This window comes from Carlito syrichta, unplaced genomic scaffold (genome assembly GCF_000164805.1).
Source record: "Carlito syrichta isolate Samal-C Ts95f unplaced genomic scaffold, Tarsius_syrichta-2.0.1 Scaffold308105, whole genome shotgun sequence".
Classification (NCBI taxonomy): domain Eukaryota; kingdom Metazoa; phylum Chordata; class Mammalia; order Primates; family Tarsiidae; genus Carlito; species Carlito syrichta.
In genome coordinates this window covers 462,259-479,054 of record NW_007252201.1, presented here as the reverse complement: position 1 = coordinate 479,054, position 16,796 = coordinate 462,259, and the positions used below count along the sequence as shown (strand labels likewise).

General features: G+C 40.8%; 1 protein-coding gene across 1 annotated transcript in view; it reads left to right on the top strand.

Moving 5' to 3' along the window:
• Window positions 1-15,702, top strand: part of LOC103267340 (nuclear body protein SP140-like) — a gene marked incomplete at its 5' end in the record, with an annotated part of 86,860 nt that extends 71,158 nt beyond the window's left edge. The window contains 9 exons of the mRNA XM_021716003.1: window positions 3,309-3,413; window positions 5,169-5,311; window positions 6,394-6,441; window positions 10,686-10,730; window positions 12,946-13,061; window positions 13,766-13,874; window positions 14,175-14,252; window positions 14,468-14,611; window positions 15,570-15,702. Of these exons, the coding sequence (XP_021571678.1) occupies window positions 3,309-3,413; window positions 5,169-5,311; window positions 6,394-6,441; window positions 10,686-10,730; window positions 12,946-13,061; window positions 13,766-13,874; window positions 14,175-14,252; window positions 14,468-14,611; window positions 15,570-15,668 (887 nt within the window). The remainder of the gene's footprint in view (window positions 1-3,308; window positions 3,414-5,168; window positions 5,312-6,393; window positions 6,442-10,685; window positions 10,731-12,945; window positions 13,062-13,765; window positions 13,875-14,174; window positions 14,253-14,467; window positions 14,612-15,569) is intronic.
• Window positions 15,703-16,796: the final 1,094 nt, after the last annotated feature.

Below are 16,796 nucleotides of genomic sequence, written 5' to 3'. Positions count from 1 at the left end.
AATAGCTCCCGAACGCATCCTAGTGGTCTCAGGGTCAATGGCCCTTCCTGATCCCTAACACTCAGTGGGACTCCGTGGCTGGCTCTCAACAGAGAGAGAGACTGGACACCTGTTCTGAGAATGCAGATGCCATTTATTGCAAGCTAACAGCAAGCTTATATTTCTCTTTACAAGGGAAATAATCTCTGCAAGTTACCACCACAGAGCAAGTTAAAATCATCATTACAAAACAAATCACTTACCACAAATTCATGGATTTTTTTGTGATGTTAAAATGATGCTTAAGTTGCTTGGCTAATGTTCTCTCTAAGGGCAGAGACTATTTCCACCCAAAACAACATTATCAGTGGGGCTCAGTGGCTCAGCCTGTAATCCTATGCCTTTGGGAGACTGAGGTGAGTGGATTGCCTGAGCCCATGGGTTCGAGACCTGCCTGGGCAACTTGGCAAGACCTCATCTCCACAATAAATCAAAAATTAGCCAGGCATGGTAGCACGCGCCTGTAGTTCCAGCTTCTTGGAAGGTTGAGACGGAAGGATTGCCGGAGCCCAGCAGGTCGAGGCTGCAGTGGCCGGGAGTGGTCACTGCACTCCAGTCTGGGCGAGAGTGAGACTCCAACTCAAAAACAAAATGCAGAAAACATTATCCTAACACAATGATGTTACCCTGTAAAAAACAGTCCCTGCAACCGGTTAATATAAAATCTTAAAATTATAAAATTATAAAGCTTTTCATGAAACAATTCTACTTAAAACAAAACCTGTATCCCAAATTAACTAATATATATTATAATCTTTCTAACAAATCTAACTCTTTTATAAACTTAGCTTCCTTATTCAAATTATCCAGGGAAACAGGTTTTTCCATAATAAAGTCTCTGGGGGCCAGAACAACAGTTTCTGGCCCAGGGCTTTGGAGCAGTCTTTACATGGAAGAATGTGCACCTGGAGACCCTTTCCAAAGCACCTCGCACAGATGTTCCTTTTTTCATGGACAAGGAGTTTCTTCTTAAAAACTCTTTGGTCTTTCAAGTCCCTTGGTAGTTTCCTTTTGTTCAAATTCCTTTATTGTTTTCCTATCTGGAACATCCTATCTCTAAGGAAAAAACAGCTTAGAAGAAACTTCTAGTGATGTTATTCAGGCTTCAAGATAGTTTCGGTTGTTAGAGAAAATCTATTTTACTCACTTAAATTCTACATCTAAACCCTTTAACTTTTTATATACTAAAACTTTAATATGTATCTCAAACCCCTATAAACAAACTTATAAATCACCTACATAGACTTTAATATAAACTTTCACTACACTTAAATCTTATGCCTATAGAACCTTATGTCCAAACACCATAACTACAATTACAAATAATAAGCAAAAATATTCAAAACAATTCTTTGCCTAAACACAATCAGAAACCTCTTTTTACCAGATATTAGTCACAAATCCTAACCCTAAAAACAAGATTTGTAACCCACAGCCAAGCGAAAGAAAGCCCTTTAAACATGCCTGAGAGTCATCACATGGGCAAAAGGGACAGGTCAAACAACGTAGTGGGAAATGGAAAGATGGACAACGAGTTTCCAGTAGCCTGTGGCCCGGGGTCACCAGGACCCTGTCAGTCGGTGGGCCTCCAAGGCTGGCTCCTAACACATTCACTATTTCTGCATGCCAGGTGGGGTGTCAGAAAATGGGAATGCAATGATAGTTAAATTAGCAAGGGAACAGGGACAAAATCATGTGGTAAAAGCTTAGAGAGCAAAGGGCAAACTTACAAACTGGAGTGGGAAGGGCCAGGGAAGCCTTCTAGGAGGAGGAGGAAGTCCAATTCTGAAAGGCAACATGGGATTGACTGAGTGAAGATGAGAGAAAAAAGGCTTTTCAGGCAAAGACAACAGTGATGTGTACAAAAGCTTAAGAGGTCAGAGCAAGTTTAGCTCTGGGGAGTTGAAAGTTGTCCCCTGGAAATGGGAGAGGGCTTAGAAATTAAAGGCTAAGATAATTTTCTAGGCATTGGCTTATTAGAGTATAGACAATCTATGTGAATTCTCGTCTTTCTCCCCAGGGAACAGGTCAGGGAAGGTCAGAACAACAGTCCATCTCAGGGCATTTCCCTTGTTTCTTGGATCCTTGAATTTCATTCAGCCTTAGTCTCAACCAAAAAAAGGGAGTTATTCCCTGAGGGAGGAAGGTTAGGGCAGACTCACTCACCCAGACAGGCCAGGCTGGCGGGTGAATTGTTCCATTGGCAACATCACAGGTGCCAGGTGACAGGAGAGCATTTGCCACCTGTTACCAACCCCACGCCTCTCCCTGCTTGTCTGGCATCTCCCAGTGCTGGCTAACACACCAGTACCCCAAGAGGCACAACACTGCCAGTTTCTTCATTAATTCCTTAAGAGCAAGAGGTTGGAGGCTTGGAGGAATCCCAGCTGGGCAGGGAGGAGGCAGGGGAGAGAAAGCTGGGATCTGGGGAGTACAAAGGTCTTCCAGTTTTCCCAGATCCAGCTACACTTAATGTCCATATTTTAATTCTAGAACACTAGAGAGTTCCTGTAAAGCCTTGTGTTCCAGGATAGAGGAGATTCTGATCCTTCTGCTGATGGCAGCAGTCACCAGGCTGGGAAAAGGTCCTCACACGTTTTAGAAGAATGTGGAGGGAAAAGTTGGCCTCTGCAAACCTGGGGGCGGCATAGTGATGCAGCAGGGGGTGCACAACCTGGGTGGGTGGCCAGAAAGGACTAGAAAATGTTATGCTCTCAGTCCCTTGTACCTCCCCCACACCTCCAAGTCCCTGGCACCTATTACTTGCCTTCTTCGTAGAATCAGGTGGAACTTCCCCGTGTTGTCTCCATATTGGAGATACCCCTATGTTATCCCATCATTATCTTCTCCCTACTCCCCCAACCAGTGCTCTAATGGGAAGATAAGGGTACAGCCTCTTGATTTGTCTCTGGCTACCCAATTGCAGTGAAACTATATAGCTCATGTCAAATCAATGACACACAGTGGTATGTTTTATTGTCATGTAATTATCAGTGCGGTCTACTAGACTAAGAGTTAAGACAGTTTTATTGAAGCATAATTTCTCTGCTAAAGCAATACCTTGCATGAAATTTGAAAGGTGAAATTGGGGTAGACATTCTGTAGTTATGTATCAAGAATGCCATTAGGCTGAAAGACTTTGAAACTCTAGGAATTTATGGAAAAGAGAGTCCTAAGTACCCTCTGTGCCTTTATAGGAATGACCTCAATAAGGGAGGAGGGGGGCATGTGCATTTGCAGAGTGAGAATGAAGACTTCTTCTCTTTCAGCTTCAAGCAAGCACAGAGATGAAACTGTAGATTTTCAGGCTCTTTTACTTCCAGTGACCTGTGGTAAGGTGAAGGGAATTTTACATAAGAAGAAATTGAAACGAGGTAGGTTTTATGGTCTTCTCTAATTTGCAACTCCTATCTGAAGGAATCACAATAAGTGATGGAATTACCCATGAGAATTACACATCACTCAAGTATTTGGCAGTCAGTTTGGCTTGAGAGAAGGAGGAAAGAATTCCTAAGATGACATTCTCACACATTAAGAAATCACACACCTTAGATGCTCACTCCCACATGGAAGTGTCCATGGGGCGCCCAAAGAACCAAAAAGAAGTGCGGAAACTTCAGTTCTCAGATGGAAAATGTAGTATATTTTATGTAAAATATTTTGTGATTGTAAATTATAAAACTTTGCAAAAAATATCTAATAAGAGAGACTTCATTTCAGACTTTTCTTGATATGACTCTTTGAACACCAATTAATATATGTTAGCCTTGTGACTATTTTTGAAACAGCCTTACTGAGATATAATTCACATATACAGTTTACTACTTAAAATGTACAAATCAATGAGATATTTTTGTATATTCATAGGATTTTACAACCACCACTACTGTCTAATTTTAGAAAATTTTTGTTCCCCACTAAAAAAAACCCCGTCTATTAGCAGTCAGTGCCCATTTCCACCTCACTTCACCTCCCAGCTCTAAGCAACCACTAATCTATTTTCTGCTCTATAAATTTGCCTATTCTAAGCCTTTTCTATAAATAAGGCCCTATAATACATACCCTTTTGTGACTGGCTTCTTTCAGTTAGCTTAATGTTTTCAAAGTTCATCTGTGGTGGCTTGTGTTAGTACTTTTTTTTAATTGACTAATAATATTCTATTGTATGGATATACTACTTTTTTGTTTAACTATTCATCAGTTTGGACTGTTTCCACTCTTTGTCATAAATAATGCTGTTTTGAACATTTGTATACAAGTTTTGTATAAGCATATGTTTTCAGTTCTTTGGGGTGTATATACTGAAGAGTACAATTGCTGAGTTGACTGGTAATTCTATGTTTAATTTATTGAGGAATGACCAAATCATTTTTCACAGTGGTTGCACTATTTTATATATCCCTACCTGTAATGTATGAAGACTCCAGCACTCACCAACACTTGTTATTGTCTGTCTTTCTTATTATGGCCATCCTAGTGGGTGTCAAGTCATATTTCTTTGTGGTTTTACTTTGCATTTTTCTAATGACTAGTGATGTTGACCTTTTATATATAATTTAAACTTTTTGCTGGAGAACATTTCACAATTATTTTTAACATTGGCTACCCATGATTGCAGGGATGGGGAAATCTCTGCTCAATAATACCATTAATTTGGATGAAAAGTATTAAATAGGGGTACAGATGTTGCTGGGGTGACCTCCTGTGCACCTATCTGAGACCTCAGCCTTACCTTGAGGATTCGGCCTCTACATTATTATCCCCAGAGCCATCTAGAGACTCCAGCCTGGTCTCTATGCCTAAAATTCAATAGCAAATGAAATTCCAGAATCACTTGCTTTTCCTGTTGTAGGTGATTTCACAAAACTTTTAAAAGGTTGCTATTGATAATTATTACTTTCTTCATGCATGAAGGTCAAAGAAATGTGCACCCCCACCAGGAACTCTCTCTCCTTTGAGGAAATTTTCAGGTAGCGCTTGAAGCCCCTGAAACCTGATAGGGGAGACCAGACTCTCCTGCTATTGATCTGGATCACAAATTAAGTTGCTCTAGATACACTGTCGTAAGGGCTAGAGTCTGAGCACTGAGGGCAAAGATGTCTCAGGATCAACTTTTCTTGGTCTCATAGGGGTCTTGGTGAAGTCTATACAGAGTGAGGATGGAAATTGGTTCACCCCCAAGGAATTTGAAATCAAAGGAGGCTACGCAAGAGCAAAGAAATGGAGGCTGAGTTTACGCTGTGGCGGGTATCCCCTACAATGGCTGATGGAGGTATTCCAGTGATGAGGAGCAAAAGTTGTGCCTTTCCTTGTTGCGCTCTAATAATAAGGTCACTTCTTATTCACCAGATATTTGTTGAGTGACAGCTAAAGCCCTGATGCCGTGGAGTTTATCCTCTCATACAGGAGACAAGGGTCCCAAATTCATAACCATAGTACAGTGCAGCACATCAATGTCAAAGGGGCTCTGTCAGGATAGATGCAGGAACTTGGAAGAGGGGAAATACCATTCTGACTAGGGTGCACGCAGACAATTTGTACACTATAAGAAAGAGGAAAGTCAGTAGTCAAGAAAATGAAAGAAGACAGTTCAGAGAAAGAACCATGGCAAATGTGGCTCTGTGGATTTTAGGTACACAGGTTGTATGCAATAAGGCAGAATCAGTGGGGTTTGTGGAAGGCTTTAATGGCAGGCAAATGAGTTCAGTCCTAATCTAGACAACAGAAAATAAGAGAAATCATCTAAGGTTAGAAATGACACTTAAAACAGTATTCAAACAGGCATTGGGGTTTTGAAATTACTTCACTCTCTTGCCACCTAGCAAACCTATGCCCGATCTAGGACTGTCAGCTCAAATGAATATTGAACCTTCTACTAAGACCCTTCTTACTCTTCTTTGTATTTATCCTTACATGATATTTTTCTCTCTAGACCCCTCTGGGTTTGTCCATCTTTGTGTGCCCAAGATTGATCACAGTAACTAACACCCAGTAGGCAGGAAATAAGTGTGTGTTGATTGGATAGCTCTTGTATAGGGACTCTGGCTCTAGTGGCACTGGTGGGAAAGGAAGAAGTGATAGATAAGAGATTGTGAAGGAAGACTTCTTAGGACTCAGGAAAGAAGCACCCAAGAAAAGCAAAATATTCTAAAGATGAATTTCCAGCTTCCATTTGTTGAAGTCTAGAAAAAGTACAGGTGAGAAGAGGGAGATGAGATGGTCTCTCATTTAGACACTTGGGTTAAAGTTATCAAGGGAACATTCATGTAGAATACGTGGGAGGAGTTTGGAAAAGCCAGACTCAAAAAACAGAAACACAGATTGACTATATGCTTGAATCTTTTTATCTTTCAGAAAAAATTTCTACCTAATCCTCCAAGAACATACTGCAGGAAAAATAAGGTGATTATTGTATAATTTTCTACATATTCTTGTCCCATAACTGACTTTACATGTACAATATCCTATTTTATGAGATGTCATTTGGGTAATTGTAACTAAGTTTCCACCTTCTCTACTCTCAGTCTCTTAATTATTATTATTTTTTTTGGTGTGTGTCTTCAGAGTTGCAACTTTGAACATTATGTTGTATATAAAGATAGGTTTCCTTTGAATGTTAAGTCATTCAAGATGGAAGTGATAAAGAGTCATGAAAATAGGCCTGATTGTGTTTTAGATGCAGATGTTTTTAGGTGTTAAAGTTGAAAAATAAACATGACCATGGAATACATAAAAAAAAGTAAGAGGGTCATCTTCAACACAAACTCAGATTTTTTTCATTGATTTTACCGTTTTCTAACTTTAATGAATTCTGATGGTTTGTTTACAGCTATTTGAGACATATATGAAACTATATATCATTTCAGTAAATAAGCAACAACAAAAAAATTTCTGATCTTTCACATCCTCTTTCACCTTCTAATAAAATGTGCATTAAATAAAAATAAATTTTTTTTATTTTCTAATAAAATTTTCCCTTCATGAGAATGGTGCTATTGGGAAGGAAGGTCTCAGGAGGTAGATGTATTTTATAGGAGAGGCTGACCTGGAAAATTTTTTATGTTGATACCACTTCTTTGGTTCCACCAGAGGGACTATGTAGATCCCCTCTTTTATCTGTGAAAATGATTTACCCTTCTGTTGAAGAAGGCAACAAAAAATAGGGTAAGTGCATTGTAGATTCAGAATAAAATGAAAATGACCGTTTTTCCAAGACTTGGTATGCATGAGAACCTGAGGAGGAGAGGGAGGGGAAAAGTGTCATCCTTATACACTTCAGGTAGAAATATCCATCCAAGACATTTACAGATTTCTAAAACAAGTCACACATAACTAGCCACTGGGCTTCATATTCCACTGAGAATTTCAGATCCAAGCCTTTACATTATCTGATGCACTTGCTGACTTGAACTCTCAGCCACTGGGACATTTTATTTCTCAGGTTTCATGAAAGAAAACTATGATTTGAATGAAAGAATGATTTGACTTATTCAATGAGCACACTCAAGGCCAGCATTTCTACCTTTCTCCAGATGTTAAGAGTAATTCAGTCTAGATTACCCAAATGAGTTGGCAGTTTCCAACCAACAGACTCTACCTTATTCATGAGTACAACACTTTGCAGCAAGAAGCTACAGTTGCCTCTGTATTTTGTGTCTCTTAATGGGCAGGAACAGAAGGTCCCCTAAGTGGCAGATCCCTGGATCCATTACTACCTCCATGGATCTGCTATGCCTCTCAGAAATTCTCTTGCTTTTAAAGCCACTTGACTTCTGAAAACTTCAGTGTCACTATCAGCACCACATGATTGCTTCTTATCTCATGACAAGGGCCATTTAAACACTTTGGTGGCAGCTGAGGTGTGGTAAAATAATCTGACATAACCAGAATAGTCACTTATTTTTTGTTAATACTTGCTTCAGGGACATCAGTAATCTCTAAGTGAAACAATATTCTTTTTTTCACTCATTAGCATGTAATTATCAAGCATATACTAAATGCCCAACAGTCATTAAAAAAGATTGACCTCGAGAATTGTTTTAATTTCCTTGTAAACAGGTATGAATTAGCTAATAGAGTAGAATGGGAAATTCTAGACCAGTCAGAGAGACAGGTCTAGCTTGGATCACACTTACAACTTGGATCACCCTTGTCCATGGCCTCTCCGACCTAGACTAGAGATAAAAAGCTGAGACTTCCTGTAACCTAGAAAGGAAGGATGCCAAGTCATGCTACTGAACATGAAAAGTGATGGAAATGAATCTTGCAGGTCTTCTCTAAAAAGTCAGCCAGACTGACATTTTCTTGGGATATGGATAGAAAGAAGAGGAGGAGACCTTCAAGAAGAAGAGCTACTGCAATGGGGGCCTTGGAGGCATTTTGTCTTCATGCCTATGTTTCTAAGGGAGCTGCAGAAATTGGTGGAGCTCTTCTCTGGGACACTTGCATGGCCTCCAGGACTCTAGTCCCTGTAGTAACTGGGGGATGTGGGGAATGAGTCCTCAGCCTGATTTTCTTTCTTTCTTTCTTTCTTTTTGAGTTGGAGTCTCACTCTGTCACCCAGACTGGAGTGCAGTGGCCGCTCCCGGCCACCGCAGCCTCAACCTGCTGGGTTCCGGCAATCCTTCCGCCTCAGCCTTCCGAGTAGCCGGAATTACAGGCGCGCGCTACCATGCTCGGCTAATTTTTTGATTTATTGTAGAGATGAGTTCTTGCCTGCCCAGGCGGGTCTCAAACCCCCGGGTTCAGGCAATCCACTCACCTCAGCCTCTCAAAGGCGCGGGATTATAGGTTGAGCCACCAAGCCCGGCTCCTTTCTTTCTTTTTTAATTTTTAATTCTTTTATTTTAAATATGTGGAGAACAATTCAGTGTTAGGTATACAGATGTTCATTATGCAGTTACCTTCCTTGTTGATGAGGTGTGCCTTCCTTCCCCTGACAGTTTCCCACTATTACCAATCCCGTCCCTGCCCTCTCCTGGCAGTTTCTCACTACTGCCAATCCCTTTCTTTTAGTATTACAATAGTTGTTCAAGGTACACTTATGAGTGAGAACATGTGATGCTCAGTTTTTTGTTTCTGTGACAGATCACTCAGTATTATAACCGTCAGTCCATCCAAGTTACTGCAAAGTTCATAATTTTGTTCTTCTTTATGGTTGCATGATATTCCATTGTGTATATGTACCACATTTTTTTATCCAGTCCTCTTTTGATGGGCAGCACAGTTGGTTCCATGTTTTTGCTATTGTGAATAATCTCAGCCTGATTTTCATTGTGGCTCCTCTGAGTGGGATGACACATCCTGGGAAGACAAGTTGAAGGAATATGACTGAAGCTCTCGGAAGTAAAGGAACAAGTAGAGTTTCTCCAGCTCAGCCTGTGGAAAGTAAAGCCAAACTCCCTACTGGGAATGAAACTTGTGTTGTGCCAAACAGTGGTACTTGGGCACTCTTTATTTCCCTAGTAGACATATAAGTCCATAAAATCAGGCATGAGGTAAAGCATGAGCTCTGTTAAACAAGCAAACAAACATATTAGACAAAATAAATTTAACAGAGTTTATTTGAACCAAGAGCAATTCATGAATCAGGCAGCACTCAAAACCAGAAGAGGTTCACAGAGCTGTGCAACAGCAGCCTAGACAGTGAGGCTGACATGGAAGTAAGCAAAGAAAATTCATTTCATTGATTGGAGTGGAAAGACCTTAATTAGAAGTTAGCTGGCAGTTTCAGATTGGTTTGGATTGGTAAAGTCTCTAGTTTCATTATACTGTTTACATTGGGCTTTGGTTTGCTTATGTAAAAACTTCAAGCTGTTGTTGAAAAATGTCAAACTCTATAAGATAGTTTAAAATTTTATTCTGGGCCAAATGTGAATGAGCTAGGCTGTGGCACAATCCCAAGAAGTCCTGAGAACATGGCCCCAAAATGGTTGAATTACAGCTTTATTTTTTTTTAAGGAGATAGAAGTTACAGGCAAAACATAAATCAATAAATGTGAAGGTTTTCTCTGAGAAGGCAGGACATCTTCATGTAGGTACTTGCAGGTCATAGATGGATTCAAAGATTGATTGGCCATTGGTAGAAAGAGTTAGGCTCTGTCTAAAGAATTTGAAGTTAGTAAAATAAATGCTAAGTTAAGATAAGGAGAGCTGGGGTTGAGGAGCCCAGAGTTCTTGATATGTATATGAAGGTTCTAAATAGAAGGCTTCAGAGAAAATAGGTTGTAACTTAAAAGGTGCCCTGGAGTCCTGGGAAGAGGACTCCATACAGATGAATATTTCTCTAAGAGACAGCTTTGCAGGGTTATAAAATATTTTTGACTTCCTTCTTTATCTGTTATGTGATATTATGCCGGAGTCAGCTTGGGAAGTAAGCTACATTATATAGGGCTAATGAAAACATCTGATGAGACTTTATAGTTTGTAGAATGTGACTCCCTATGTCCCTTAGGAATTTAGGTAAGAAAAGAAAAAGGTCAGTTTAGTCCTCAAAGCACTGAAGACACTCCAGCCTAATGGCCTTTCCTCCCAAATTGTGTTTAACAACCAATGCTTGAACCTCTCAGAGGATAACCGTTCAATAAGTACATAATAGATGCAAACATTACATTCAATATTGTCAAGCAATCCTTCTCTCTTTTTAGTGGAGAATATGGACGTCTCACAGCAATACCTTAGTCAACCCTTGTGTAAGTATAAATTTCCAACTATGACCAGATAATTGTCTAGGCCTTTCCCTGAGTACATTGACTATGTCATTACTGGTTTTCCCTGCAGCATGCTCACTCTCAGTTCAACTATGCTGTAAGTGATGAGCAAAGAATACCAGAAGTATCACCCAGGCCAGGTAGATTGGTCTGGGGTTGGGTGTCTCCATGTGAAGGCATCCTTTCCATTTACTTCAGTGGAAACTAGCCCATTTCCTCATTTCCCCCTGGATAGTGAGTGTGGAAGGCTAAGCTCTAGACCACTAGGGTCTCTAAAGATGGATCTTAAAAGGGTAATAGGTAGGGTTGGCCTGCTGATTAGGGGTTGGAGCAAATGTCAGAGAACAACAGCATTTTCAAGTAGGTGGTGGGAATGGAAAGGAAATTCCCAAACATCCACTTCACTGTGCAGGCAGAACTGAAGATGGTCAAGCATCAGTCAGAAGGAACAAGCTGAGCCAAGCTGGTGACTTTGGGACTGGGACATTAATATTTTATATTGTCTCCTTTGATTATTTTAATGTACAGCCAGGCTCAGAACCAAAGAACCAGAGAATCAAGACACTTGTTAAAAAGGTAAGGGATACAACATCCTTAAATATTTGTTACTTTAATCCCATCCTGAGGTTTTGGGGGATAGTTGAACACACGCCATTTGACACTGGACAGATGAGATTGACAGCAATTTATTAGTCATGTGTATTCCCAGCCCAGGTAAGTGGGCATCACATACCACACAGGGAAACATGGGAATGCACTCAGGAACAGAGTGCAAAACCAGCAACTCTGGAGGGTGGGCTGCCCCTTGGTTCCAGAGGGAAGGTGTGGTTGTCTTGTTTAAATACTTCTGTGGTAGGCAAGGAATGAATGCTTTTCAAAAATAAGTATAAGTTGCACATGGTCCCTTTGGTAACACTCATATGTCATATGAGACGCTGGCAACAGGACGTTCATGTTTTGTGCTCTCTGGGATGCTGAGGCCAGTGACAGGGCTTGTTTGCCTATCCATATTGGCTTAGCTATCTTGGCATATAAGATGTGTGGGCGCTATCTCTAATGGCCAAGAATTGTGGTAATGACACCACCCAGGGTTGGAGACAGAGGCCCTACTCTCATTTTCAGAGCCCATAAAAGAACTGATATTTTGTTCTGTTAAAAAAAAGTGGGGGGGGGGACCCAAATCATCTGACACTAGATTTCTCCCCAGTCTCAATATGTGGGCCCTTTAACCAGATTTAATTTCATTTGTACAAGTTAAAATATGACAGTATTTGTATCCAAGTGTTGTAGAACAAATCCTATTTGTTAAAAAACCAACAGAATTTATAGAACAAATGTAAAGAGACCAATAAATATATACTGCAGTGTACACAAATATATGTGTATTCTTGACAAAGAACAGGACTTTGCCCTTTGTCATTCAAGAGAGGCAAAATATAAGGACTACCATTATAGCTCAATATTATGTGCTGCCTGAACATCTAGTAAAATTAGGAGGGCCTAGAATGGTTTTCCCACAAGTTCTACTCTCTCCTCTGCTCCTGGAGATAAGGTCCCCTAGAAAACACACTTCTTACCTTGGGGGGCTCTTCCCCCAGGTGTCCAGAGCCAAAGAGCTCTGAGGTCTCTGGTGCCCACCTGGTCATCTGTACCTGTGGTCCTTCACCCCAGAGGCAGGCCCAGAGCCCTCCAGGCACAGAACCCACAGTCCAAGAACTCCCCTCCAGGTCCTTTTTTCAATTCATAGGGAACTTACAGCCAAAAATATGAGATGTAGTGATACCTAAGATGTTATTCTATCATACTTAATTCTCTACATGTCTCTCTTCCACAAGTCGATTTCATCATTGTAAGATTGGCAAATAGATTTAATACTTTATTTCAATAACTTATTTTATCTGCAAGATAATAAAATTGTTCAGAGTCCTATAAAAATCATCATCTTGTTTTGTTGCTAGTCTTTCTGTTACAATCTCTGGCTTTATGAGGAAATCTTTGCTGTTCTGATACACAGAGCCCCTTTCTCCTGAACTTCACTGCATAAACTTCACTAGGATGTCTTATTCTGAAATTTCCACTCCATGCTGTTCTTTAATATCCCAGAGAGAAGCATAGGCAATGTGTTCTAGGTTCCCATACTGGTGGCCTTCTGGGGTCTTGCTGATCCTGGTGGTGTAGACACAGTTTTACCTCCTAGAAAAGAAACCTGGATGAATGTGAGGTGTGCCGGGATGGAGGGACACTGTTCTGCTGTGACACTTGTCCGAGAGTCTTCCATAAGGAATGTCACATCCCGGCTGTGGAAACTGGGAGGTGAGTAACATGCAGTCCCCTCTCTCTTCCCTCCTTCTTGGGACCTTTCCTCCTGCCATGCACACTCCCCATTCAGAATGCCTGCTTGTATCTAGATGGGCGAAAAAGCAGGTACCTTGGATACTGAAACCCTGCAGTATGACCCAGAGAGCCATATGAGATGTTGGCAGCAGAAGGTTCATGTTTTGTGTTAAGATGCTGAGGCCAGTGAAAGGGCCTGCTTGCTTACACGCTGTTATTGTTCTTTCCTACAGCAGGAACTCCTGTCCAAGGGGGTTTCAGGACAGAAAACACTGGTTGCTTATGTTCTGTGCCTATTCTGAAAGACAGGAAGTGTATCCTAGTCTTGCATTGCACTATGGTCTCAACAGGCTGATGGAGGCTGAGGTCCTCAGAAGTTAAAGCCTCGTTGAACACTCAGGCCTGACAGGCAGTGCTCCTTGTGCTCCCAGCAGCTCAGATAAGGAAAGGAGAGCCCACCACTCATGGATGCCATCTTCCTTGAACTTAATCTCCTGCTGCTACCACTGTTGGGGAGGGGGCAATGGTTAGTAACCCCATGTGGAGGTCTTGGACACTCTGGGAAGTGTTCCCCACCCCTATGACCAAGCCCATTGGCCATTCTGGAAGGAGGACAGTGACAGCCACAGGAACAATGGTGACTTACGGGGGCCTTGCCCTCTACTCACTTTATGTCCTTTCAGGACCCCGTGGAGTTGCATCTTCTGCAGGATGAAGGAGTTTTCAGGAAGTCAACAGCATCATCGGGAGTCTGAGGTGCTGGAGAGGCAGATGCAGCGTGAGGAGCAGTTGGTGAGTCAGATGTGAACCCCAAGACTTCTCCCTTCCCCTCACATACGAGAAGCATGAACAGGCACAGGCTCAGGGGAATGCTCCAAAGGGAGCCTGCCCTTCCAAGCCACACTTTGATCACACCGATATAATACCACAACTTGTTTGCAGAAGAAATAACTCAGCCATTGCATATCTGTTTCCAAGAGCTGTACATGTTGGGGAACCTTCCAGAAGAGAGGTGTGAGTCATGCCTTCTGTCTGGCTATTCATATGGGCCTCTCCAAGTTGCTTTTCATTTACAGCTTTCTTATTTTGCAGAAATGTGAGTTCATCCTCTTGAAAGTCTACTGCTGTTCGGAGAGCTCCTTTTTTGCCAAGATTCCATATTATTATTATGTAAGTAACAAGAGCAAGCCACGATTACAGGCTGCCATGATGTCGCATGATCCTGAAATGGGCAGTTGTGAGATTTGTGATCCTAATCCCATGGAGGCAAACACAAACTGCCATTACCTTTACCTTGTTGTATTTCTGCTGAATTTAATGGGAATTCACAGAAGGTAGACATTGAACTATACTGGTAGCTCTCCCTTTGGTATTTTTGTCACTAGATTGGAGAGGCTTGTCAAGGCCTGAAGGAACACATGTGGTTGGATAAGATCAAGAAAAAACTGGATGAACAGGGCTACACCCAAGTGGAGAGGTTTGTGCGGGACATGCGCCTCATCTTCCAGAATCACAGGGCATCATACAAGGTAAGTGATACCTTCTGCTTCCATTTCATTTTCTTCTCACCGAGTTGCCCCCCCTAATTTTCTGATGCCTGGAAATTTTTAGTTTCCTCATTCTGTAACAAGCCTGCACAAGCAAAGGTTCTGGAAGTGAGTAATTGTTTTCAGTTCAGGACTTAAACTCACCATAGTAGAGTAACAGTGAGTCAGAAGTTGTCCCTGCAGCCAGAAGCCCAGGCTCCTGAAAGCTCATTCCCCTCCTCTCTGCAGGGATGGCAGGAGCCCAGAGAGAACAATCCATTCCTGTTCACTCCTGCACACAAGATAGTTTCCTCTTAAAGTCATGTTCGTTTACTCTAGATTTCTTTTGCCTGTGAGTAGACTGGTTAACAGTAGTCCCCAGCAAGGAATAGAAGTGACAGTGAGAAAGGAAGAGATCAGTGATTTTGCCTTCTACATGCCTATTTGAATTGTTGAAAGAACACAGATTACTTTTCTAACACTCACTGAAATAAGCAAAGCCAAATAAATAAGAGTCCTCAACTGTGGCAAGGATTTCAATATTCTGTCTAGTTAATAAGAAATAATCATGATTGTAGGAAACAGAAGTTACTCTTAGCTGCATATGTTTTCAAGTTTAACCTGGTTAATATAACTGAGGGTATGTAAAGCAAGAATCCTACGTAGTAATAATATGTTGTGCATTTCAAAATTGTTAAGAAAGTGAATTTCAAATGTTCTCACCAGAAAAATGATATAAGTATTTGAGTGATGGGTATGTTTATTAGCTTGATATAATTATTCCACATAGCATTCATAAATCACGACATCATTTATACTCCCAAAGTATATAACATTATAACTTGTCAATTTACAATAATTTTTTTTTACAAAGACAAGAGTCTTGATTATTCTCAATGGCAAGGTGTCTAATGACAGTAATAAGGAAGACCATAATTTTTGTCTTTATTATTTTTTCCAGTCCAATGATTTTGGCCAAATGGGACTTAGACTGGAGGCTGAATTTGAGAAAAATTTTAAGGAAGTGTTTGCTATTCAGGAAACAAATGGGAACAGTTGAGTGGTTTGGTGGATACTGAAGGAGTTCAGCAAATGACACTCCAAATGATGCTGCTGATGATGACATGATTCTATACCTCAAAAACTCAAGATAATCTGTCAAAAACCTCCTTGCACTGATAAGGGACTTTGGCAAAGTCTCAGAGTATAAAATAAATGTGCAAAAGACATTCACATTTCTATACATGAACAATAAACAAACAGTACTCCCCCACCAAAAAAAGTAAAATCCCATTCAAAATAGCCACACACACAAAAAAGAAATAACTTGGCATCTTCATAACCAGAGACCTTTACAACAAAAACTACAAAATACTATTCAAAGAAGTCAAAGATGACACAAATGGAAAAATATCCCATGCTCATGGATTGAAAGAATCAACATTGTTAAGATGTCCATCCTACCCAAGGCAATCTACAGATTTAATACAATATCCATTAAATTACCAGCGTCATTCTTCTCAGACCTGGAAACAACAACACAGGAATTCATAAAAGACCACAAATAACCAAAACAATCCTCAGCAAAACAGCGTGGTATTGGTACAAGTACAGGCATATAGACCAATGGAACAAGACAGAGATTCCAGAAGCAAACCCTCAATTTCTCCACCAATTCATCTTTGACAAAACCTCCATCATCACTAGGGAGAGGAAAACCTATTCAGTAAACGGTGCTGGGAAAACTGACTGACCACATGCAGAAGACTAAAACAAGATCACTACCTATTACCATACAGAAAAATCACCTCTAAATAGATCAAAGACCTAAACGTAAAACCTCAAACTACAAAAATCTTAGAAAACGCAGGAGACACCCTTATGAAAATTGGAACTGGCAACCAATTCCTGATCAGAACCCCAAGTTCCCATGCCATAAGAGATAAGGTAGACAAGTGGGACCTCATCAAACTGAAAAGCTTCTGCAAAGCCAAAGGAACCATTGAGAGAGTGGGGAGACAGCCTACAGCTTGGGAAAAAATATTTACCCACTGCATGTCTGACAAAGGCCTAACATTTAGGATCTACAAGGAACTCAAATGTGCCGGAAAGAAAACAACAAATAGCCCCATTACAAAGTGGGTTAAAGATATGAATAGACACTTCTCAAAAGAAGACATACAAGCAG